The sequence below is a fragment of the Coptis chinensis genome, chromosome 8 (genome assembly GCF_015680905.1).
Source record: "Coptis chinensis isolate HL-2020 chromosome 8, ASM1568090v1, whole genome shotgun sequence".
Classification (NCBI taxonomy): Eukaryota; Viridiplantae; Streptophyta; class Magnoliopsida; order Ranunculales; family Ranunculaceae; genus Coptis; species Coptis chinensis.
In genome coordinates this window covers 15,451,928-15,476,430 of record NC_141463.1, presented here as the reverse complement: position 1 = coordinate 15,476,430, position 24,503 = coordinate 15,451,928, and the positions used below count along the sequence as shown (strand labels likewise).

The window sequence follows — 24,503 nt, the reverse complement described above, 5'->3', positions numbered from 1 at the left end:
TGTTTGGCACTGGGCAACACTTAAGAGTGGTATATAGCCAGTAGATTCTAGTAGTTAATGTCCTGAAGTGTTGCCAGGAACTACTACTCCTGGGAACCTGAATTGGAAGCTTGAGCTTCTGCTATTTACTGTAACTGTTAGGAATGATGCTACTCTTTTATGCATGATAGATCCTTGTGGGAAGACTTGAAGAAAAACAAGAAGCCGTTGCTGTTCCTTCATGGAGAAAAGGATAAGAAGTTCAAGGAAATTCATCGGCAAATGTTATTTGAAGTTAATGGAGACAACCAGAGCAAAGATATGCATGAGATGATAGAGGTTCCAGATTGTGGGCATGCTGTTCATCTGGAGAATCCACTTCCTGTTATTAGTGCCATTAGCAAGTTTTTGACGAAACTCGATGACAAAAAATTTAGTTTAGACTAGAAACGTCAATTCTCTTAAGTCGTGTTTGTTTTGCTATGTGGGGGCGCGGCCCAGAGGATTTGGTGTTAGTTCTTCATACCTTCACATCAGAAAAAGGAGAGGAGGGTGAATAATTTAGCAGTTACTGGGATATATTACCAAAGTTACGAAGATAAATCATTTCCCGGGCACTTACAGTTACAAGATATTAGTCAGTCTTCATTTTTAGAATCTTAGTTCATGCTCATTTACCTTTCCAATTGTTGCGGAAGGAGTAAGAAATCATTTTTTTCAAGAAAATATTTAGCTTCTTTGCAACATCTTGTAAACCAAACAGAACCTTCATCAACAAGTATTGAGATTTGCCTTACAAAGTAGAAACCAATGTACGATTGAAAGTAGTATATTCTTGGAGTTATCTCTTACACCAGTTTCTTGTACCTCTATCTTTGAGAGACTCTCGTCACATGGTTCTTGCCACACTGTAGTGTCATGTAGTGTCATCGACTCATTTCCAATATTTTACCACACAAGCCACACAATAGGGAATCCAAAATATGATCAAATTAGTCTCCTTTTTCGTGTTATCTGCTTCACAAGGACTTAACACTGGGGGGACTCTAATTTTCCATCTGGGGGGAAATTTCTAATTGACTCATTTGGGGGTAATACTGCTTAACCCACCTTTAATGAATTAATGTACAGCCAAAGACCTTCAAACATGACAATGAAATGAATGAATAACTCGTTCTGATATAACTAAAAGGAACATAGATAAAATAACTAGCATAAAATTACTAAAGGAACCCCATTTGGACTTGATCGGGAAGCTATGCTCTTCTTGTGCCAATTTCGCAATGGATGAGTTAATAGTGGTTGGTCCATCCCCAGATTGAATGTTCTCCAGACAGCCGAGGCTATTGAAATGATTAATAGCCTTACTGTTGTAAAAACTAACACTTCCCACGAGAGACTCTATTTCACTTTGGGCCGATACTTGACAACCACGAACCATAATATAGTCGGAGTTGGAGCTGCAAGCACAAGATTCATGATTCATCTCAAATTTCTTTTGGTGGAGCTTAGTCCATATCTGATTCTCCATGTCTTCTAGAATCCAGATGATGTAACAATGGTTATCAAGAGAACCATATACGAGATACAAAGATCCCCTAATCACCATTAACCTTAAACTCGACCTCATACTCAAATCGAAAAAGTTGTGGTTGGGCATTCCAATTTTCTCTATATTCTCACTTGCAATGTCCAATGAGAGGACCATATGTCTTTCGGCGCTTTCATTGTAAGAAACCCAGTACATTTTCCGGCCACACACCACGGGTGTATATCCAGCCGTACAATGCTGTGGAAGTCTCAACTTTCTCCAGGATGTTGTGTTGGTACCACCTAAAGTCAGCACCGAGAGCTCATGATAAGGAGGATCAAAGCCAACAGTATGACCACCAGGAATGACAATTCCGGAATGATAAATACGACCGCGAAAAACAACATGTTCATCCTCATCACTACCAGTGATGTTTCCCTCATCCTCAAAATCATAATTATCATCATATCTTTGATACCAAGCCAGAATCTTATATTGGTCTATTGTATCGTCAAAGACTAGTTTAAGATAATCATAAAACTCCTCTGGGGGAGAAGGTACCTTGGTAGAAAACCGAGTGACCGGGTTGACAATGTGGTAAGTATCACGAGAAGAACGAACCTCGTCAAAAACACCTAAAAGAAGCAAACCATCACAAGAGTCCAACAGTACGTGCCCCCTACTCTCACAGAATATGTCTTGTAACCTTAAGCGAAATCTCTCTCCAGTAGTGTTGTTCTTAAAGTATCGAGATTTTATGATGCATCCTAGTGGAAGAGATCTCCATCGATAGAGATGGTGTTTTATAAACCATGGATCAGAAATAGTTTTGTTCCAATACTTGGACACATACCTGAGTTTGTGAAGAGTCTTTGCAGGGACAAGGATGAGTATCTGTCGTAAGACGTCATGGGGTAAACTGTTAATACCCTTTTCTCCTTCAGTAGGAAAAAAGTAAGAACAAATAAGAGCCAGACTTAATCTTTTGTTCGAAATTTTTGTGGAAAGGAAAGGAAAGGAAATAGATAAAGAGTAACATGTCCTTTTCGGATGGTGGTTCTGATCATTTAAAATTATTTGGTGGACCACCCATTTTATTTTCTTTCCTTTCCATGAGTTAAAATTTGGGTAACATGTTTTTTAGGAATAATTGTTGTGCTGCTGAGATATGGTATGGAGATGTTAAGAACTTGTATGGAGATTCTCTAGTACGACTTGTGTTTTGAAAAGCTACTTCAATTCGTATATCAGTTATTATTTCCTAATAATGAAATGGGAAATTATAATGTAACACAGTGTATAACACAACCCAATTAAAAGGTGTCGCCAGGAAAATAACCTACTACTGGAAAGAGCAGTAAGTATTAAACTAGATTTTTGGACCCGGAAAAAATTAATTTACTGAAATACCTATAACCTGTTAATGAAAATAGTTAGAAAACATAATAACTTTTCTATTAACATAATCTCTAATCATGTTGTAAGAACTTAATTATTTTATAGGCTATATGAGAAGGGTTTGAAAATGAACTTGGAAATTAGTTCATTTCATGCACTTGTTCCATAAAACTAATGATAGAAGAACAAAGTCATAGAAAATTAGCTACCTTGAGTTTATTTGAGTTTATGTGCAGTGATTCTAGTGAAGCATTAATTTCCTTAAATCAATTCATTGTTTAATAGACATGCAGTTTCCTTAAATCAGCCCTATAGAATATGTAATAACCATCTCATTAATAGTAACCACTTAATAAGCTCACTGTGAACCAAGAAAGCGTTTTCACTGACCTATCCATATTCACCCCGTCTTGAGATAAAATTACGCACGTCAAGTACATATAAAATTGTACAGAGATTACATAATTAAGTTTTAATATTAGCTCCTCTATAATCACAATTACATGATATTGGCCCAATCATTTGTTTGTTGTTGAGTTACATTGCTCTCTTGAATCTCATGCTCCATAGCACTACCATCCCTAGTACATCTACATTCTCACAAGTCATATCATAGTTCTCAACATCCTGTTTCATTACAGTTTTTATATTGAAATAGTATTGTAATTTTAAAAATCTAAGAAAATTTGCATGTGGAAATTAATAGAAAAAGTACTTTTAATGAAGTAAAGGAGAAACAACTTGTCGTTCTCTATCTGAAAAAAGTGCATTACTATTGTTTGAAGTCCAACACAATTTGGCTATAACAATACTCTCAAATTTGGTCTGCCTTACGTTAGCACAAAGGTCACCATGTTGACCATGGTACCTACATAGCAACAATCAACAAATTCTTGATATGGGAGTTCTTCCTTTAACGAATTTGAAATCTTTAACTTCCAACTCCCGATCGACCGTCAGCCTTGTATCCCATTATTTTACCTTCATCTATGTTGTTATGCAAGAAAGTAGATGATTTCAACTCTGTATTTAGCTATTCAACATTTTAAACACACCACTCATAAGTGCTATTCAAACCATTAAAAAAAAAATCTCTAAGAACATTAGTACTGAGTTGTGACTTGTAGGAGTGAGAGAGTTGACATGTATCAAGTTGATACGTTGCCCTTCGAATATCAGTATGCAACCAAATCCAGGTTTATAATGCTAGAAACCTTTCACGAAACTAAATTGACCTCATATTTTTCGCATATCAAATTTTAAAAGGACTACGAAGAGGAACGACCAAAAAAATGCCAACAACCCCATTTAGCTATTCAACATTTTAGGCACACCACTCAACAGAAACCATTAAACTATTCAAACATTTATTAAGAAAAAAATCTCTAAAAACATTAGTATTGATGACCTATGGTCATCTCCCCTCTAATCAGCCAATCAAAAGCTTCAACTATGTCCGACTTTATTCGAGTTCACTCAAGAACTCGATACATAGGCAGCTCGACATAATCGAGTTCGGTCGAACAAATACTACCTCTACATTGGCGCTATCTGCCAATTCATCTTCTTGAGAAAAAACATTCAAACCATTTTCTCAAGCCCACGAAACTTGATACTAGAGCCTCCTACAACAGTCCTAGCACCAGAAATAGGCCCCTTCTTTGATCCTCTCGATCCATCTCAGTATTTGAGCTAGAGTCAGAGATGTCAAAGACTAACTTTCGAGCCCTCTTTTTTTGCTCAACCTTCTTCCGGTTGATTTTCTCACCTCCGCACTTCTTGAAGTAATGCGCAACCTCTCCCAAGACAGATCGTTTCTCCTCCCAACTCAAACAAGCAAACTCTTCTATATCTCAGGTGTTCGTACGCCCACGAATAACAACCTCTGCAAAACAAAATAAACTTATCAAAATGTTCTAAATTAATATCAACTACCCTACATACACTACGTCCTATAACATAACGACCTACCATCCCATTTTATAGTACGATTCGCCAACTCCCAATAAGAAGGAGAATAATTACCCACAACCAGTAAGGGCCTATCCCCCTAATCCTCCTTACTCACACCCACAATCACAGCAGATTTACCCTTCACCACCTGCAAACTAAAATTCATAGCAGATGACGTCTTCACCGAAAAATGCTCAAGCACATCCGATAAACAGATGTTATAACCCCTATTGTTCAGCAAAGCCAACACATGAAAAACTCTCCAACTATTCCCCACGAACTGACAAGGGGCTTTCCCACAAAAGTTCAAAACCTCCACAGTACCCTCTGTTCTCAAACCAATCACTACAGCACACATGTCCACACACCAGGTCATATCTTCACAGCTCGTATATCCCTAGGTCGTACTACGCCACTAGGATGTAACCACGACCCAAACTCAGGTCATCCCAAATATCAAATACAGTCATACATGGAAATAAATGATCTACCGTGATCCTGAAGCTTAGTCATCGCACCAATGAAGGAGACATTTACTTTGTAACAGCAGAGTAATGACGAATCATCAAGAGAGGACAAAATATGGATCTATACTTGACAACGGCCTGAAGCAAATAAGGAAAGTTAGATCAAACACCTATAAATAGAGAGAGATAAACTACGTAAGGCTTGATTCAAGTTCACCCAAGAAACTTGATACGTAGGCAACTCTTATCCCAAGAAATAGTGCAGCCATTCCCCATCAACCTCAACATCAGGTCGTAGGTAGAAATCCACACATCTACATTGGTGCCGTCTGTCGGGTCATTTTCTTGAGAAAAAACATTCAAACTATTTTCTCAAGCCCACGAAACTTGGTAAAACCAGCATGGAAGAACAGCTCAAAGCTTTAGTTGATTAAATGAAGACTTTCCAAGATTCTTTTACAGCCCTTCAGCAAGAGAATCAAACTCTTCGCAAACAAACAACATCCAACACCAACAACATGGATCCCGACGCCATTAATAACAACAGCGTCGCATCACTCACAACCACCACCAATCAATTCCTCGATGACTTCGCCCAGTGCTTGGAGAAATCAAGTGAAAAGTCAGCGTTCTAAGATATAAGTTTATATTCAATTATCCTTCATTTATACTAATCTTTAATCTTTGGATCAGTTCGGATAATTTGTGCACACTTCTATGTTGCAAGATATACTTCTTACTTACAGATCACTTGTAGTCGATCTAGTATTGACCCGAGGGCTGCAACTACCACCATGTCACACATTCCTTTACGGCGAATCGGTGACAATACAAATCCAAGAATCCAGCTTACAGGTCGCTCCTTACTAGGTCAACTAAGGTGTTGGTTCAACCAATCTCAAACAGAAATTTCAGAGCATGCTAATCTATGGACCTATATCAATGAGGAGAAGCGCACACCAGCATAACTCATCACAAAGCTATATCAAAATCTCAGCCAGATCTCATGCAAAGACCTCCGCCAAGTCATCCATCAGCCTTCCATCAGCTAGATCGTCATCAGTCATGTCGTCCCCAACTAGATCGTCCTCCTCCAGGTCGTCCTCCTCCAGGTCATCCTTAGCCAGGTCGTCCTCCTCAACCAGGTCGTCCTCCTCCAGGTCATCCTCCGCCAGGTCATCCTCAGCCAAGTCATCCATCAGATCAGCGCATCATTAGCTTAGGTCGGACAAAAACAGAAAAAATGTGAATTTGCAAGAGAAAATAGTGGATTTTGACCTCAAAAATGGCCATCACAAAGTGGAGTTAAGTAGTGATAGCGTGTGTGTCGCCGAGATCTTTCCGAATTGGGGTCACACGCGTGATTCTGACAACTGTAGCCAAAGTTATGGCCAAAATACCAAAACGCATCCAAACTTACTCTAATTAGCTAAAGATCACGATTACTTGCCATCTTCGCACTGATTCGCCAACTCATGATACTTTAGTACCATCAATGTGCAATCTGACAACTCAGCATCATTTGACTCAGATCCTCCTGCATCACTTTCGGTGTCGTCCATCGATCAACATCATCATTTCTTTCAGTCGGGCCTCATCGTGCCCTCGCCTAAGGTCATCCTCATATCAGCTCATCCTCAAGTCAGGTCATCTTCAGATCAGCTCATCCTCTAATCAGGTCATCCTTAGCTCAGGTCATCTTCAGGTTAGATCGTCCTCAGATCAAGTCATCTTCAAGTCAGGTTAGAGCAGGTCTACAACCTGGAAAAAGCAACCAATATTCCAACTATCAGTTCAACTCGAACACAATCACTGTCAGTTCAACTTGTACACAGGTTGTTATCAGTTCACTGGAGTTTGAACGAATATCAATATTCTAGGTCGTCCTAGACTGACCACACTACAAAGCTCGTGTCGATAATGTCAATCAATCTAAAAAGCTCGCTCGCCATGGAGTTATACCACACATAAAAGGTTACTAGCATATCCATCATCAAATGAAATACCAAATCAAAGGGAAACAATACTTTGTCGAATCAAGGAATCTACAATTCCAAACCGAGAAGCATCTAAGTGTTCCCGAATCAGATATAACAATTCAAAGCACACAGTTCCTCCCTTCGATAGTTCACATATACGACACACCAGTGAGTTGCTCGAATGGCAAAATGGAAGATCACTCCCTTACAATTTATTGCAAGCCAATCAAGCTGGGGGGCTAGCCATATCCATCTCCGAACTGGAACAAGTTATTGCCATCTAAATATGTCGATCAATCTCCAACACTGGGGCTAAACAACATTAACACCCACAAAGGGTTGCTTCTACTACGAACTAGGGGATAGCTACAACTATCTCCGACCTGGTCGCTCAAAGCTCCAAAACTGGGCCTAGCAACATACAGTCAATTCAAGACTAATAACCATAGTGACGCCCCCAAAAAGCTATCAACCATATCAACCATAAGGATGCCCCCAAAAGGCATACAAATCAACTTAACATCAACGTCAGGGTTAAACTTGATTCAACTATAATTACCACTCAAATGTTAATTATCAGTCAAATCCAATCCATGGTACCCCCAAAAAGACCACAAATCAACTTAAGGCCTCTGATAGGGTTAAACTTGATTCAACTGTAATTACCACTCAAAGGCTAATTATCAGTCAAATCCAATCTACGAACTACGATCTACGCACTATAAGCTTTGACATACGATTTACGATCTACGCACTATGAGCTACGATTTGCGCACTACGACGTATGACCTACCACATCAACTCACAACAAAGCTCTAAGCAACAAATGACATCCAGCCTACAAACACAGAAAATTCAATTCGCAACAATCTCTATTTTCAACCAAGTAAGACAAGCGGTCTCCTTTATATCACAAACCAACAATTTTAGACTCTGCACACATAGCTTAAACCACCCTCATATCACTTCAAGCTTCAAAGTATTTGAAGCCTAAAATTAAAACTAACGACCCCTGATTACCTTATCAACATATTATACGCACAAAACCAATCAATATCGAAGACCTGAATTTCCATAGGCACATACTAATCATGTGTTTCATTATTTCAAGGTCAAAAGAGTAATTACATACCAATGAAAATAAAGCCTAAAATCAAAATCTACCCAACATTTAGGAGATTATAATTAGGGAGTTATTTCTTATATTGCTTTGCCAACATTTTCATTTCCTTAATCACTTTGTGTGCTTCAACATATATATATTCTATCGAGTGTCTCCTCCAATCCCTTCCTACCCCGGGCAAACTCAAATAGAGAACTAACTATGCAACAAATAAATGAATTACAATCTCTTACTTTTGATCCCCGTTCAATGAACATATGAGCTAATTTGTCCAATACAAATTAGCCAATAGAAAAAAATCCTAATGTGAGAACTAACCTAAGTACTATGCTCAAGATGTATGTCAAGACAACTAATCATCTTGATCAAACACAAACTCTAGCCAGTGAAAGATCTTATTGGAATTGGATCCAAAACGTCCCTCAAATTACTCATCTTCATTCCTGATACTATGATACATTTGGAATTCGAACTTTGCATATTACAGACTTAGTGTCAACATGAATAGAATTTAGAAAGCTACCATAGTTCAAAGTTTCAGAGTAATGTGCATATCATTTTCAGGATATGTTATTCATGGTGTAACATCCCAAAACAAATAGAGCAATACATGGGATATGATGCGTTTAGAACTATATTCAACACACTTCAGCAATGCCACTTAAAAATCTTTTACATATATAAAACGTAGCACTGGCCTACTGGGATTGATGTGTTACAAAGTGAGATTAGATTTGGCTCAATAACAACCAAAATCTATAATGGACACAAACAACACTTAGCACAACAAAATTCTAAATACCTATTCTAGTTAGCAACTAAATAAGACCTATAACTATTGTCAGTGCCCTCCACTCTCAACCACTCGTGGCAGACTACGTGTCCAGACTACAAGCAGGTCGTGCATACGACCTAAGGTCAGGTCATCCAAACGACCTAGGAAACGTAACCGCTGCAAGCTAGTCAACAACATCATTAATGAGAGATCATTATTTCGTAACAGAAGGAATAAAAGCAATCATCAAGACAACGCAATATGGGGATCTACGCCTATAAAAGGAGGCGTCTTCTCCATTCTAAAAGGGAGGCCAATTCTCCATCTTCTCGATCATCTATCTCCATCTCCCCTCCAATCAACCAATCAAAAACTTAAACTACGTCCAACTTCATTCGAGTTCACTAAAGAACTCGATACGTAGGCAGCTCAACATAACCGAGTTCAGTCAAACAAATACTACCTCTACAACTATATTGTATAATAAGACGTCTCCTTGTCACGTGATTACTAAATAAGACCTATAACAATTTTGCAAAGTTAACATTCAAAATCTGCTTGATCTATGTTGATTACTATATCAAAAACATCATTTTGTGTTTTATTGCCACCCTCAAATCAAGAGCAGATTGATTATACAACAATGAGTCTGAAATTTGACCACTATATATGGATTAATTATGGCAAAACAATAAAACTAACCTATGAAGCAGAAATAGATGCATGGCAATGGTCTCTCTCTCTCTATATATATACCCGAACAACAAATCTGCATAATGGAGAAAAAGAAAAAATGGGCCAAACAATGATAACAGATGGAGCACCTTTTTGGCTGCATTATTTTGTAAAACCAAACTAACTTCAACTTTAGAATGCCTATGGAACTCTCACATGCATTATTGGTGGTGCACACTAAACATGACAATAAAATATAAGGTGAATCCACCAAGATGGATTAACAATTAGATGTAATGTAGCTTTCTCAACAACTTCATATTCATATACAAAAAGAATAAGAAAAAAAAATCATGCATTACTTCCATAAAACTAATGATGGAAGAACAAAGTGAATAAAAAATTAGCTACGTTGAGGTTATGTGTAGTGAAACATCAATTTCCTTAAATTAGTTTGTATTGTTGAATAGACATGCAGTTTTCTTAAACCAACTTTATAGGATACGTAAAAGACATATAAGCAATAGCAATAACCACTAAATAAGCTCAGTGTAAACCGATAAAATGCTTTCACTGATCTACCCATATTCGCCTCGTCTTGAACTCATCCAAATGCTAGGCGTAAACAAAACTCCACATTAATAGTCAATAGAAGAAAATGCTGGAGAAGAAGTAAGAAAAGAAAAATCAAACCCGGGGTTTATTATTTCGAAAGTATACTAAACCAAATATATGTCTACATACAACTGCAAGTTATGCAACAAATTTAAGCAGTCAAATTCTAATCAAATCTAAGTCTCAAATTAAATACTAAATACAATGAAATAGAAATGGAAATTGCACCCACAGTACGGGGAGAAATCTATAAGTCAAACAAAAAAAAATACAGTGATCATACACTCTGCATAGCTACTTGAAACGAAAAAAGAAATCCAAAATAAAAATCATAAAAAAGTAACGCGTAGCACGATCATGCTTGAAATAGATTCAATAAAGGAATTCATATTCATATAAAAAGTTAAATAAAAATGGTCAATAAAAGATACTTGTCTTTAATTTCTAATCTACCTTATAGTCTGGATGTAAACACAAAACATGGAACCTGACATTCAATTATAAAGAGGACAATAGACATAAATATTAAGCATGAACGAAATAACATAAGAGAATAGAATCATATTATGAAGATCAGTATATGTATCAGAAAACAAAAGGTACTTAAGTAATAACAATATCTAATTAGTTGTCTACTTAACTTTTCTTCACCTGTACAGGCCAGAGCAGAAAACTATACGATCCTTGAGCAATATAATAATAACTCATTGTAATACCATGTTTAAGGATGGAGATTTGTGGTTTTGAAGGAGGACCGAGAAGCAAGGTCGCGCAAGGGATACTCTGTTAAACAAATTAACTATGAAAAAGATTTTGTAGGGGTTAATATTAGTTTCTCCATTCAAGAGATCTATTATTGTTAGTATTTACTTTTCTATTGCTTCCAACTAAGTGCAAAAAATCGTCATAACTTCACACTGTAAGGTACTCCTAGTAAGTCTTACTGAATAGAAGAACATACATTCTTACTCATTTGCAAGTAATTGCTTGCAAACTTAAGTTTGGACGGTCGAGGATATCATGGTTAAATTGTTCTTAAAAGTGTGAGCTATATATATGATTTGATAAACAGACAGACTAAATTAGGGTAGTAGAATTCATACCCCGATATTATTATGCTCCCATAGCTTATGAACACCATAATCCACTGCTTGCACAAACCAACGAACAAAATAAACAAATTATTTAATTAATTAATCACTTCTAGTTCACACCATTATTTACCAGACTCCAAATTATGTCAGTTCGTGAGCACTGTTTGTGCGTGGTTGCAGGTATACCACACTATATCTATGTACGTGCATATATGAATTATTTACATGCATACACCTACATATCAGGTTGGGGTTTAGGAATAATGCCATAGGGATGTGTGTAATCTACAATATGAATTTTCAAGTAAGCTATTTTTCCAAACATTGCTATATAGATGAGCTCATTATCGTCTTTGGCGACTTCCGTTCAAAGAATAATATTTTGTCAATGTCATAAATTCATTGTTGTCTTCAGTCGAGAATGGTGATTTTGTTACCTAGGTTTTGCTGTTGGGATGGTGCATTTAACACGCTGATTTCATATTATATCTCGTTTCATTTTCACCACATACCAAATATGATTGACAGTCTCAATTGCATTATAACATAGGCTGAAGATTATAATTTCTAAAAGCTTTTGCCACTTCACCTACAGGACAAGAGCCTCTGTGTGACTCACAATTTGGCTGTTTTTGGTGGATGAGGCCTTGTCCTCTCTATCATCACTGGTCTCTTCGGTATCAATGTTGATGGGATCTTGGGACATGATAATACACCATATGCATTTGGTTTGTTTACCAACATCCTCTTCATTATAGGAATTGTGTTGATTGCTATTGGACTGGTGTACCTTGGATTGAAGAAACCCATAACTGAGGAGCAGGTTGAAGTAAGAAAGTTGGAACTGTTCATCGAAGAAAGCGCTAGCAAGGACGAAAGTGAACTGGAGTACGGCGCATGAGAAGTTTGTATATATAGTCCTTCAAGCATTCGTGTTCTTGCTCGGCTGCTCCTCAACCGCTTCTTCGTGATGCTGATGCCATTTTCTCTCTCTCCCTCTCTCTAAATTGCATTGGTTCTCTTGTTTTTTTTTTTTTCTCTTTCTCTTTTTCTTTTTCTTCTATAAAGAAAGGCTGCTGCGGTTTCAAGGTGAGAAGAATTTGTTTAGTATGTTGGAGTTTCTAACTTTTGGGTTTCCAATTTCTCAGGTAGTTGGGGTTTAATGTTTTTTTGGCCTGTTAATTAAGATAAGGGAGATAAATATAATTACTTGGTAGAAAAAGGATAATTAAATAAATGTAGGGAGGTCTAACTAATTATTGGCACCTCTTTTTTTTAGGAGCCTTTAATATTGTTCGGTTTGGAAAATAGAGCGATATAGTGAGAAGAGAGAATATACACGAGCTTATATATATATATATATATAATACAACAATATTATTATAACAATTTATATTATAACAATTAATAGAATTAAATGGAAATAACTATAATAACTTAAACTTATTTTTTCAAAAATTATAGTAGAATAACTCTATTCTAATTATACAGGTTTGGTTGTCCTAAAAACTATTTTAAAAGATAGGGATAAAGATTAAGGATAAATCCATATTAAGTCTAAAAATGAGACATTCCTCTGGTTTCAAAAAATAGTTTTTTAACTTAAAAAAAGTTTTAGGGGATAAAACAAGTTTTTTTGGGAAAAAAAGGAATGAAAAACTATTTTTTTTTTTCAAGTAATTTTTTCAAAAAAAAATTTTTTATAGGGAAAAAATAAATAAATAAGATCCAGGCATAAATATATATATATATATATATATATATATATATATATATATATATATATATATATATATATATATATATATATATCCATCCATAGGGGATAAGACGAAAAAAATGGATACATCAATAAAAATAGAAAAATGAGAGTAAAGAGGCATATATATTTTTATTGGATATATAAATACAAATATAGGTCCATATTTTGATATATATGAAATCATTTTTATTGGACTAAATACAAATATAGGTCCTCCGATATATGAAAAAATAGAAAAGAGAAATCAAACAAGGGAGACAGAGACACTTTTTCTATATAGAGAAATGCATATCTAGCTAATTAAACGTAAAAAGGCTCCGAATGTTTAAATTGGTAGACGCCACGGACTTAATTGGATTGAGCCTTGGTATGGAAACATATATATTAAGTGATAACTTTCAAATTGAGGAGAAACCCCTAGAATAAAAAAAAGGGTGATCCTGAGCCAAATCCTGTTTTTGAGAGAAAACAAAAGGGGTTCATAAAGCAAAAATAATAAAAAAGGATAGGTGCAGAGACTCAATGGAAGATGTTCTAACGAATAGAGTTGATTGCATTGATCGAGGAATCCTTCTATTTAAACTCCATACAAATAAAGGATGAACCCATATATAATGCATCATATAATGCTAATAAAATATCAAAGATTCATGGTAATCCGAAATACTCTTTCTTTTTTTATATGCAAAATTTAGGAATTCTTGTGAATCGATTCCAAGGTTAAGTAAAAATAGAATATTCACTGATCAAATCTGTTATTCCATAGTTTGATAGATCTTTTAAAGAACTCACTAATTGGACGAGAATAAAGATAGAGTCCCATTATACATGTCAATATCAATACCGACAAAAATGAAATTTATAGTAAGAGGAAAATCCGTCGACTTTTTAAATCGTGAGGGTTCAAGTCCCTCTATCCCCAAAGAAAGTCCGCTTTACTCCCTAACTATTTATCTAACTAGTTTTTTTATCCTTTTTTTCAGTGGTTCCACATTAGTTATGTTTATTAGTCGTTTTACTCTTTCACAAACGGATCGTGGGAGAAAGGTTTCTCTCTTATCACAAGTCTTGTGATATATACAACATATGTGCAAATTAACATCTATGAATATGAAAAAGGAATCCACGTTTGAATCATTCACAGTAAATATAATAATTCATTTTTATAGTTAAACTTAACTTACAAAGTATTCTTTTTGAAGAGCCAAGAAATTCCAAGCTTGGATAACACTTTGTAATGTTTTTTTTAGTCTATTTAATTGATTGACATAGACCCAAGCCCTCTAATCTAAATAGTATGGGGACGATTTGTCGGGAAGAGTCGGGATAGCTCAGTTGGTAGAGCAGAGGACTGAAAATCCTCATGTCACCAGTTCAAATCTGGTTCCTGGCATGTGGTTAATAATGGATCTTGATATAAATTAATCTATGTGGATCGGTATACATAGTCGTTACTAGTCTAGATCATCATAACATACTTATCATTTGTGTATATAAAAAATGTATCCTTTTGGTGTGGTGTCTAGACCCCATATTTTTTTTTAGGTGAGTATTCAAATTTAAAAGTCTAGAGGGGTGGAACTATCGTAATAGACAAGATTCATTTCAGATACATTAATTTAATTATTAATTTCTTTGGATTTTATTTCATATATTATATTTATTCACTCCTCCCTATGAGACCCTCTAGAACACATATAAGCGATGTCTTGTGTACAAAGTTCATGTTGCAAAACTCTTTATTTATTTATTTTTAGCGCACCCATAATACCTAATGAGAGTGCAATGACTCTGTTTGATCTAGAACATAATGTAAAAAAAATTCCTTGAATATCTGGAATCGTAGAAGTAAATGAAAATTAGTTTCTTATCATTCAATGAGAGCATCTTGGATTTCATAGAAATTAGGGGCAATATAATCCTTACGTAAAGGCCATCCTATCCAACTTTCGGGCATCAAAATACGTTTCAGGCGTGGATGATTATCATAAGAGATTCCCAACATATCATAAGATTCCCGTTCTTGAAAATCAGCTTTTCCAAATCCAGAAAAACAGATGGAGTTCTAGGATTCCTCCTTGGGGCAAATACTTTTATGCATACCTCTTCCGATTGATCCACACCATCTTTGTATTCTCGTAAGATGATACACACTAGCTAACAATCAGCCGGGGCTACATCATATGCACATAATGGAGCGTAGATAATTGTAACCATATACATATAAAATAACAGCAATGGAGTGCCAATCCTCGGGCTTTATTTGTAAAGTTTCTATTCCTTGGTAATCGAAGCCCAAAGATCTATGAACTAGCCTACGCTTGACTAGCAAGCGGACAAACAACCCCGCATCTTTTGATCTCCCCAGATTGAAATTTGTATAAATAAATTAAGTATAAATGAAGTATTTTACATTTTACGATGAAATTTTTGAAAATTGGCATGTTGCTTGTTATTTTGAACAAAAACATCCAGCAAACACTCGTCTAATTGACTAATTCGTGGGAAGATGCTGAATTTTTGTATTTTAAAAATGTTTCATTTTCATAAAGGATCTTTGAAGTAGATGGCGGTTGATAGAGTAATCCTTGATCATAATTTCCAGCACGAGTCTTGCGTCCAACATGAAACTTGTGATTTGTAGTAAAACATCGAGACTCTGTTGAGACCCAATTCTATCTTCATAGATTTCTCTAGATACCTTTTTTTAAGTTTTGTTATAGCATCTATAAGCGCCTCCGGTTTAGGCGGGCAACCCGCAAATAAACATCGACAGGAATTAGCTTATCGACTCCCGAACAATACTATAAGAATCGGTACTGAACATCCCTCCTGTAATAGTACATGCTCCCATAGCAATGACATATTTTGGCTCATGCATTTGCTCATATAATCTCACTAAAGAAGGAGCCATTTTCATCGTTACTGTGCCTGCTGTTAAAATGAGATCCACTTGCCTAGGACTCGACCTTGGTACTAGCCCATAACGATCAAAGTCAAATCGTGAGCCTATTAATGAAGCAACAACTGGTACCATAGAGAAGTGGCCATAAACTGGAGAGTCTTGACCAATTCGAAAGATCATTTGATGTAGTTGAAATAACTGAATTTTGGGTTGTTCGATCAAGTAATGGAAACTCAATGGAATTCATAATTCTCTCAATGTAATTTTTTTCTTCTTTTTTATTTTTATTATTATTGTCTGAATATTAAGGAGCTAAGACCATTCCAATGCTCCTTTTCGCCATGCATAAACTGAACCAACAATTGGGATAAGCACGAAAATTAAAGCTTCTATAAATACGGATACACCCAATACATCGAAACTCATCGCCCATGGATAAAGAAAAACTGTTTCAACATCAAAAACTAGAGCAAACATATAATAACGGATTCGGAATTGTAACCAAGCATTGCCCATCGGTTCAATTCTATACCCGATTCATAACTAGAAAGTTTCTCTGGCCCTTCGTTAACTGGGGCCAAAACTCCGGAAATTAGAAATGCCAAAATAGGAATAACACTTGATATTATTAGAAAAGCCCAAAAAATATCATATTCGTGGAGCGTAAAACATAGATGCACTCCTATGAATGTGGAAAATATACCGGATTAGTCGATTCAAATTGTAATGTGAATTCATCCATAAGTATTTAGTCGAACTAAATATGTCTCATTTCAATATTCATTGAATAAAAAATCCCAATTTAAACTTTCTTCGATTTGATATTCTATTTCGATATGGTATAGACATATCATGCTCAGATAAAAAAAACTCTTTCGTTCATCGCCTCAAAGTTCTCGATTCAAAAAAACAATAACACTAGTATTTTTATATATATATATATATATATATATATATATATATATATATATATATATATATATATATATATATATATATATATATATATATATATATATATTAAATTAAATACTATATTAATTATTAATTAATATTAGTACATTAATCAGTATGTATAATAATATATTATTATATATTTATATAATAATAATAAATTGATTGATATTTTTAAAAAATGAATATATATATATATGGGTCAGACTACGTTGACATCTTATTTTGACAACCACAACTTACACAATGAACTAAGGGCTGATTTTTTGTAGAGAAGATCTTCCTAGCATGGATTGAATCTCCACAAAATATCAAAACATTTGAATATGTCTAACCTTGCCAAAAGTTGTGTTAAAGTTTGATATTTATCTAACGACCCACAATTTTAACAGTATTTTTAATAAGCTAGACATATCCAATTTATACAAATTTTGGTGGAGATTCAATCCATGGTAGGAAGATCTTATAGGTGACAAAAGTTGCAGAAGATTTTGTTCTCTCTCAGGAGGCCTACATTTTATTTTATGCAAGGCAGGGTACACCATGGTTTTCAACTTTGATGGAAACCCAAGAGCAGCATGTTATCACTTCACCAAAGTCTATCCTTGATGAGCAGACAAATGCTTTGGTTTTGTCAACTTTGTACACAAAGGTGACGCCGAGAAGGCTATTGTAAAGCTCAATGGTTATGGATTATGACAACCACATCCTTAAAGTAGAGTGGGCTGCGCCAAGAACAAACTAGATTGTTAGTTGCTCCTTTTCTGAGTCAGTATGAGGTCTACTGGTAACTGTATTTTTTTATATGTATGGCACTATCAAGTTTTTATGTCTTAGATTGATGATTATATTTTTATAATAATGTTTAGTTGATTGGTGGTTTTGTTTTTTGTTATTCATTTGTTGATTAAGTTTGTGGAATGTGATATTTATATCATATTTGCTAGAACTAGATGTGCATGGTGGACATTATTTGACCCATGATTTTTTTTTTTTTTTAGTGGCTACAGTTTACTAATGGATATTTCGGTTACAAACAATAGTTAGTATATTGCACATCATATCCGTTAGAAATGACAAATTAAATCGGGCCATCAATAATTAGCTATCTGTTAGAAAGAGTTTTAGTAACGGATATAACCATTACTAAAATTATTATTAGTAACGGTTATATCCGTTACTAATTTTTGGCCTAAGTGAGAGTGACGCCCCAGAACTAACGGATATAACTGTTAGTAAAAATATAAGTAACGCATATAACCGTTAGTAAACGCCTTTTCTGGTGTAGTGTCTCTCTACAAAAAATCAGCTCTTAGTTCATTGTGTAAGTTGTGGATAGGGTAGGTATCGGGTCGAGTTTGGGTCAGATATGGCTATATCCGAATCCGAATCCGAATAGTTTCATAATATCCGAACCCGAACCCGACTAACCCGATCGGACAATACTAAAAATTCAAAAAAAGCCCAAAAAATATATCTGAACCCGAATCCAAATCTAACAAACCCGACCTGAATAAATAAATGGAAATAAAAATTGACCCGAACCCGAACTATTTTGGGTTCGGGTCGGGTTGGATTCGGGTCAAACCCGACCCGATTTCCTTCCCTAGTTGTGGATGTAAAAATGAGATGTCAACGTAGCCTGACCCTATATATATATTAGAAGGAAAAAAACAAAAAATAAACTAAAAGGCCCAATTTCCAATTGTAATCATAGTCTAGGACAGTTTGGTTTTGAAACCATTGATAAATGATAAGGACATTTTTTGGCTTATAACTATTAGAAAAACTAGATTTCATGTTTTAATTATTAATAAGGACAGACTTGACTTTTTTAATTTTTACTTTTTCCAATTTTACCCTTATATGTTTGGTATGCACTGACGTCTATGCATACTTTGTTAGAAAAATGGATTTGCACAAATCCATTGAGATATGAATGAGTAATTTGTCTCCCAAGTTACCCCACATTGAGATGAAATGGGTTTATCTTGAAATAGTACGTAAAGTGAGAAAAACCTTTTTGAAATGGTGCACTGGTTCAAAATAGTGTATTATGTCGAAAAGGTGCGACCTTTTGAAATGTGCACTGGTTCGAAACAGTGCATCATGCCGAAAAGGTGTGACCTTTTGAAATAGGCACTAGTTCGAAATAGTGTTTTATGCTAAAATGGTGTGTCATTTCGAAACATGTGACTTTTCAAAGAGTTGCTTACTTTTTTCCAAGAGTCACTGTGTTGTTTCGAAGAGGCATCACTCACCTATAAATAGTGGATGAATTTAGAAAGAAAAACACACCAGATCACATAAAGTTTTGATCTTTCTCTTCTCCATTTGTTCTTAGTCAAATACTATGTGTTCGTTGAGTCTATAGAATTGAAGTGCTAGCTTTCCATAGAAGGAAATCTGTTCTATCTTGGGAGACAATTTCCCATCAACCTTCAAGCACCGTGAGGGGGAAAATATGTCTTAAGGACATAGTGAATCTTCACTAGGCTCGGATTTAATCATTGGTAAATTAAGTTCATTAGTTGAACTAAAAGGTTTGTTTGTTTGTTGAACTAAAGGTTTGTTCATGATATATTTGTTATATCAATTTGATTTTCTTGTTTACTTAACAATAAGTATATTTTTGGAATAAGTTTCCTACAAACTTAAGACATATCCTCTTTTATTGCCTTGAATTAATTTGGTTGAATTAATTTAGGCTATACTTATTGTTAACTTTGAATGCACTAACAACTCTAAAGCGGATTTTGTTCACGTCGGGTTGATAAGCGGTAGTAAAAAGAGTGTTATGGCGGCAGAAAATTGTCTCACCATAGATACTGGATTTGATGCATGATTAAGTAACACACGGAAAGGTATTGGTCCCAAAAATCAGGTATGATTTTATTAAATTGGGACCTTGTTCAAATACTAACTTCTCTGGAATGATGATGTCACCATATCAAACTTTGTGAGTGCAAGATAAGTTGGTGCTTGACGTCACTTCTACCTGGACTTTGAACAAGAGAGGCAACAGATGGGATGGATACCCTATTCCATTCAATATTTGTGTTTTCTATTTTAAAATATGGAAGAGAGCCACCTGTTAGTAAGGTCCGGTTCAAGACTTGAAGTCTTTTTGACTCTGTGTTAAATGAACCAATAACTAACAGTGAATTTAGTTACTGAAGTCGTATGGTTTCAAAAGGACGCATGTTCGAAAAGTAAAAAGGATTAAGTTTGAACAGCCATAACACTTGGAAGTGGTACCACAGAAACAGTTTAAACTTTTACGGAGCAACTGTTGTAAATAAGACGGTTCACGGTACAAATTCAGATAGTCTAATGCCTTAACCGCTAGACTTACTCAATGAATGACATGTGTCATAACCAAACGTCAGAAAGTACGAAGTGCATATGCTAAATTGACAATTTCAAATACTAAAAGGTTTTGTACCTATTAGAGAATTGTTTTCTCCTGACTTTCAAACCAAATAGTTTCTAAAGGTACAAAACAATATTCAAAGGGTTTGTCCTGTTCCTAAAAGTCTTATGTTTAGTAACTTTTGCATATTGAGAACGGTAATTTGGTTCTGTCTCTTATGGAAAAGGTACTTTCGACGCCCATTCTTTCTCAAACAGTAGCAAGTTCACATATTATTTTGTGAGTAAATTTTTTATTCCAGAATTGTTTCTATTTTAAAGAATAGCAAGGTGTGTTTCTATTTCAGAATAGAAATGACAACACCACCAGGTTCTCCTATTCATGCTGTTCCTATTGCATTTGCTAGACCTACTCGTCCGTTGATGACCTTATGTTCGTAGAGGTGGAACTCAACAACTATGGGTGTCTACTAGCAATGGTAGATACTGGTTTAACTCATACGTTAATCTCTGAGTATATATCCGAGGTTATTGGATTGAAACTCACATAATGTAAAGGCTCTATGAGAGGCTTGAACCAAGAAGCCGAACCAGTGAAAGGACTCGTTTTGGAAGTTGACATTAAGATGAACAACTGGCGAGGAAAGGTGGACCTGATGATAACTCGCTTAGACCATTTTCAAGTCATTCTTGGAATGGACTTCTTGAAAGCGAACAAGGTGGTGGTAATGCCACACTTGGGGGGGGGGATTATGATCCAAGATTCCGAGAATCCTTGTTTCATTCCAGATGTTAGGAATGGCGGGTGCTAAAAGGGTTCTAAAATTATTTTATTATTTGTAAAATGTATGTGTTTTACTATTGCGCCAAAGAGTGCCAATAAAGAAGATTGTTTAAGGTGTTGTTTTGTAAGCATACTTGTAAGCAAAATTGAGGTCTTAGAAGTGTTTTCGACATTATATGAATGATATGTGACATTCTTTAACAAGACGCCTCACTTGCTAAACATATATCTAAATGGTTTTCCAATTTATTGACTTTGTCATGAGAAATTGGAAAATGTGGGGGATTATGAATCTCCTTGAATTAATCAATTCAAAATTGGAAATTTGTAGAAGCATTACTCAAAAGACATCAAATGTGGTGTTTTACTCTAGGAGAGATGCATAAATTTCAAGGAAATCCTCAAAGCAAACGTGCATAGCAAGGTCCACTATGAAATCAGAATTCATAGCGTTGGATAAGGCTCGAGAAAAAGCTGAGTGACTTCGAAATTTCTTAAAGGATATTCCAAATTGGGCTAAACCTGTGCCAACAGTGTGAATACACTATGACAGCCAATCTGCTATTGGTAGAGCACAAAGTAGCATATATAACGGGAAGTCTCGACACATACGTCGAGACATAACACCGTTAGACAATTGCTCTCAAATGGAGTTATCTCAATCGACTATGTAAGATCAAAAGATAACATTGTGGATCCGCTTACAAAAGATTTAACAAGAGAGCAAGTGGAAAGATTATCAAGGGGAATGGGCTTAAATCCTTTAAGATAATCAACTAAGAGTCCTCATAATGGAAAAACCAACCTAGTTGACTGGAGATCCCAAGATTTAGGTTCAATGGGCCAACTGAATTATCTTTGTGACTCAGTTAGCACTAGAGAGTAATATTATACTCTAACCCATTCCTATATAAGACAGTGCATATCTGCCGCGAGAACCAGGATAAGTCAAGCTTTTAATGATTTACTATATCTTGGAAAGTTGTGTTATCCAAGTGGAGTATTGCAGGATACTCTTTATAGAAATCACCTATGTTAGTGCGAAGTGGGGCTGCTTCTATAAGAATTTTAAGGCAAATGTCTCAAAAGCACTCTCTGAAACCAAGAAGTGTTAAAGACCAAAATGAACACAAACGTGAGAACCAACAGTATTCGAGAAGGTACTGCGTGAAGATGGTTGTCTAGGTTTATACAAACGGCTGACAGTTCAAGGACATTAATTGAAGTCTACTGATCGTCCAATTAAATATGATCATCTTTCACTAAGGCAAGTTCAAGGCCTCCCATGCTACTTGACCTAATGCGGTATATTTTCATTTGTAAGAGAACAGAAATCTGATATTTATGATAGAAGAAGCCAAATTTTTATTCATGTGGGGGATTATTAGAAAAATGGATTTGCACAAATCCATTGAGATATGAATTAGTAATTTGTCTCCCAAGTTACCCCACATTGAGATGAAATGGGTTTATCTTGAAACAGTACATAAAGTGAGAAAAACCTTTTCGAAATAGTGCACTAGTTCGAAACAGTGCATTATACCGAAAAGGTGTGACCTTTCGAAATGTGCACTAGTTCGAAACAGTGTATTATACCGAAAAAGTGCGACCATTCGAAATGTGCACTGGTTCAAAATAGTGCATCATGCCGAAAAGGTGTAACCTTTCGAAATAGTGCTTTATGCCAAAATGGTGTGTCATTTCAAAACATGTGACTTTTCAAAGAGTTGTTTACTTTTTCCCAAGAGTCACTGTGTTGTTTCGAAGAGGCATCACTCACCTATAAATAATGGATGAATTTGGAAAAAAAAACACACCATATCACACAGAGTTCTGATCTTTCTCTTCTCCCTCTGTTCTTAGTCAAATACTATGTTGTTTTGGCTGAGTCTATAGAATTGAAGTGCTAGCTTTCTATAGAAGAAAATCGGTTCTATCTTGGGAGACAGTTTCCCATCAACCTTCAAGCACCGTGAGGGGGAAAATATGTCTTAAGGACATAGTGAATCTTCACTAGGCTCGGATTTAATCATTGGTAAATTAAGTTCATTAGTTTAACTAAAAGGTTTGTTTGTTTGTTGAACTAAAGGTTTGTTCATGATATATTTGTTATATTAATTTAATTTTCTTATTTACTTAACAATAAGTATATTTTTAGAATAAGTTTCCTACATACTTCGCATATCAAGAGATGGTATGCACTAACGCTTGTGCATACCATTTTATTTGTGATGTTTGGTATACATTGTCGTCTGTGCATACCTCAAATACCAAGAGGTGGTATGCACTAACACTTGTGCATACCATTTTCTTTGTGATGCTTGGTATGTACTGACGTTTATGCATACCTCACATACCAAGAGATGGTATGCACTAACACTTGTACATACTATTTTCTTTGTGATGTTTGGTATGCACGGATGTCTGTGCATACCTCACATACCAAGAGGTGGTATGCAATGATACTTGTGCATACTATTTTCTTTGTGATGCTTGGTATGCACTGACGTCTGTGCATAGGGTATGCACAGACGTCAGTGCATACCAGGGTACTATTGTCTTTTTCGGACAAAAGTAAATTATTGTCATTGAGAGTGTTTTTGAAATGAGGGTGAGTTTTTTGGTTCGTTATTTCGGAATTTTGTCATTTTCAGTTTTGTCCCCGAAAAAAAAAATCTCCTCGATCCCCTCTCCACTACCACCAACGTCATTGCTAGCATAAATTACCAATGTTGGTGTGTCAACCTTCTATTCATTTTCTCCGTTATAATAATCATCACTACAATTATGAATTGCTATAAGTTATTTTTATCGTTCAATAACATGTGCTGTTATATATAGTTCTTCTCATGCAAATATTTTTTCGATTAATTATAAGAAAGTTAGCAGTTTTAAGACTACCAATTTGTTAATGTACTAAAAGCTCGTAAAGTTTGTATCTTTAATCAATATCCGATACTAAAATTAATGAATTAATAAGAAATTTGGAAGGTTACCCATCTTGGCATTATGATTTAATGAGTTTGTTAGTTTCTCTACAACACAATGATTACTAGGCAATTTCATAAAATGACTCAAAAGAGTGGAGAAAAGATAAATATGGAAGAAAAAGAGACATACCATAAAGAGGTGACAAT

At 35.4% G+C, this 24,503-nt stretch overlaps 1 protein-coding gene, 2 long non-coding RNA genes and 1 other non-coding gene across 7 annotated transcripts in view; 2 read left to right on the top strand and 2 right to left on the bottom strand.

Moving 5' to 3' along the window:
* PHYLLO (2-oxoglutarate decarboxylase/hydro-lyase/magnesium ion-binding protein) overlaps positions 1-786 on the top strand; it is a 37,447-nt gene extending 36,661 nt beyond the window's left edge. For all 4 annotated transcript variants that reach the window (XM_086581327.1, XM_086581329.1, XM_086581328.1 and 1 more), the window contains one exon: positions 171-786. In XM_086581327.1, coding sequence (XP_086437453.1) covers positions 171-426 — 256 coding nt within the window. In that variant the 3' untranslated portion in view covers positions 427-786. The remainder of the gene's footprint in view (positions 1-170) is intronic.
* Positions 787-3,601: 2,815 nt separating this feature from the next.
* LOC147480183 (uncharacterized) lies at positions 3,602-5,466 on the bottom strand. The gene is made up of 2 exons (XR_015205241.1): positions 4,880-5,466; positions 3,602-4,793 (listed from the first exon to the last, which is right to left on the bottom strand). It is a non-coding gene; the product is annotated as an uncharacterized LOC147480183 (long non-coding RNA).
* A 3,619-nt stretch (positions 5,467-9,085) lies between these two features.
* On the bottom strand, positions 9,086-12,701 carry LOC147480182 (uncharacterized). Its single transcript, XR_015205027.1, has 3 exons — positions 12,209-12,701; positions 11,599-11,642; positions 9,086-10,541 (listed from the first exon to the last, which is right to left on the bottom strand). It is a non-coding gene; the product is annotated as an uncharacterized LOC147480182 (long non-coding RNA).
* Positions 12,702-14,671: 1,970 nt separating this feature from the next.
* On the top strand, positions 14,672-14,744 carry TRNAF-GAA (transfer RNA phenylalanine (anticodon GAA)). Its single transcript has one exon. It is a non-coding gene; the product is annotated as a tRNA-Phe (tRNA).
* Positions 14,745-24,503: the final 9,759 nt, after the last annotated feature.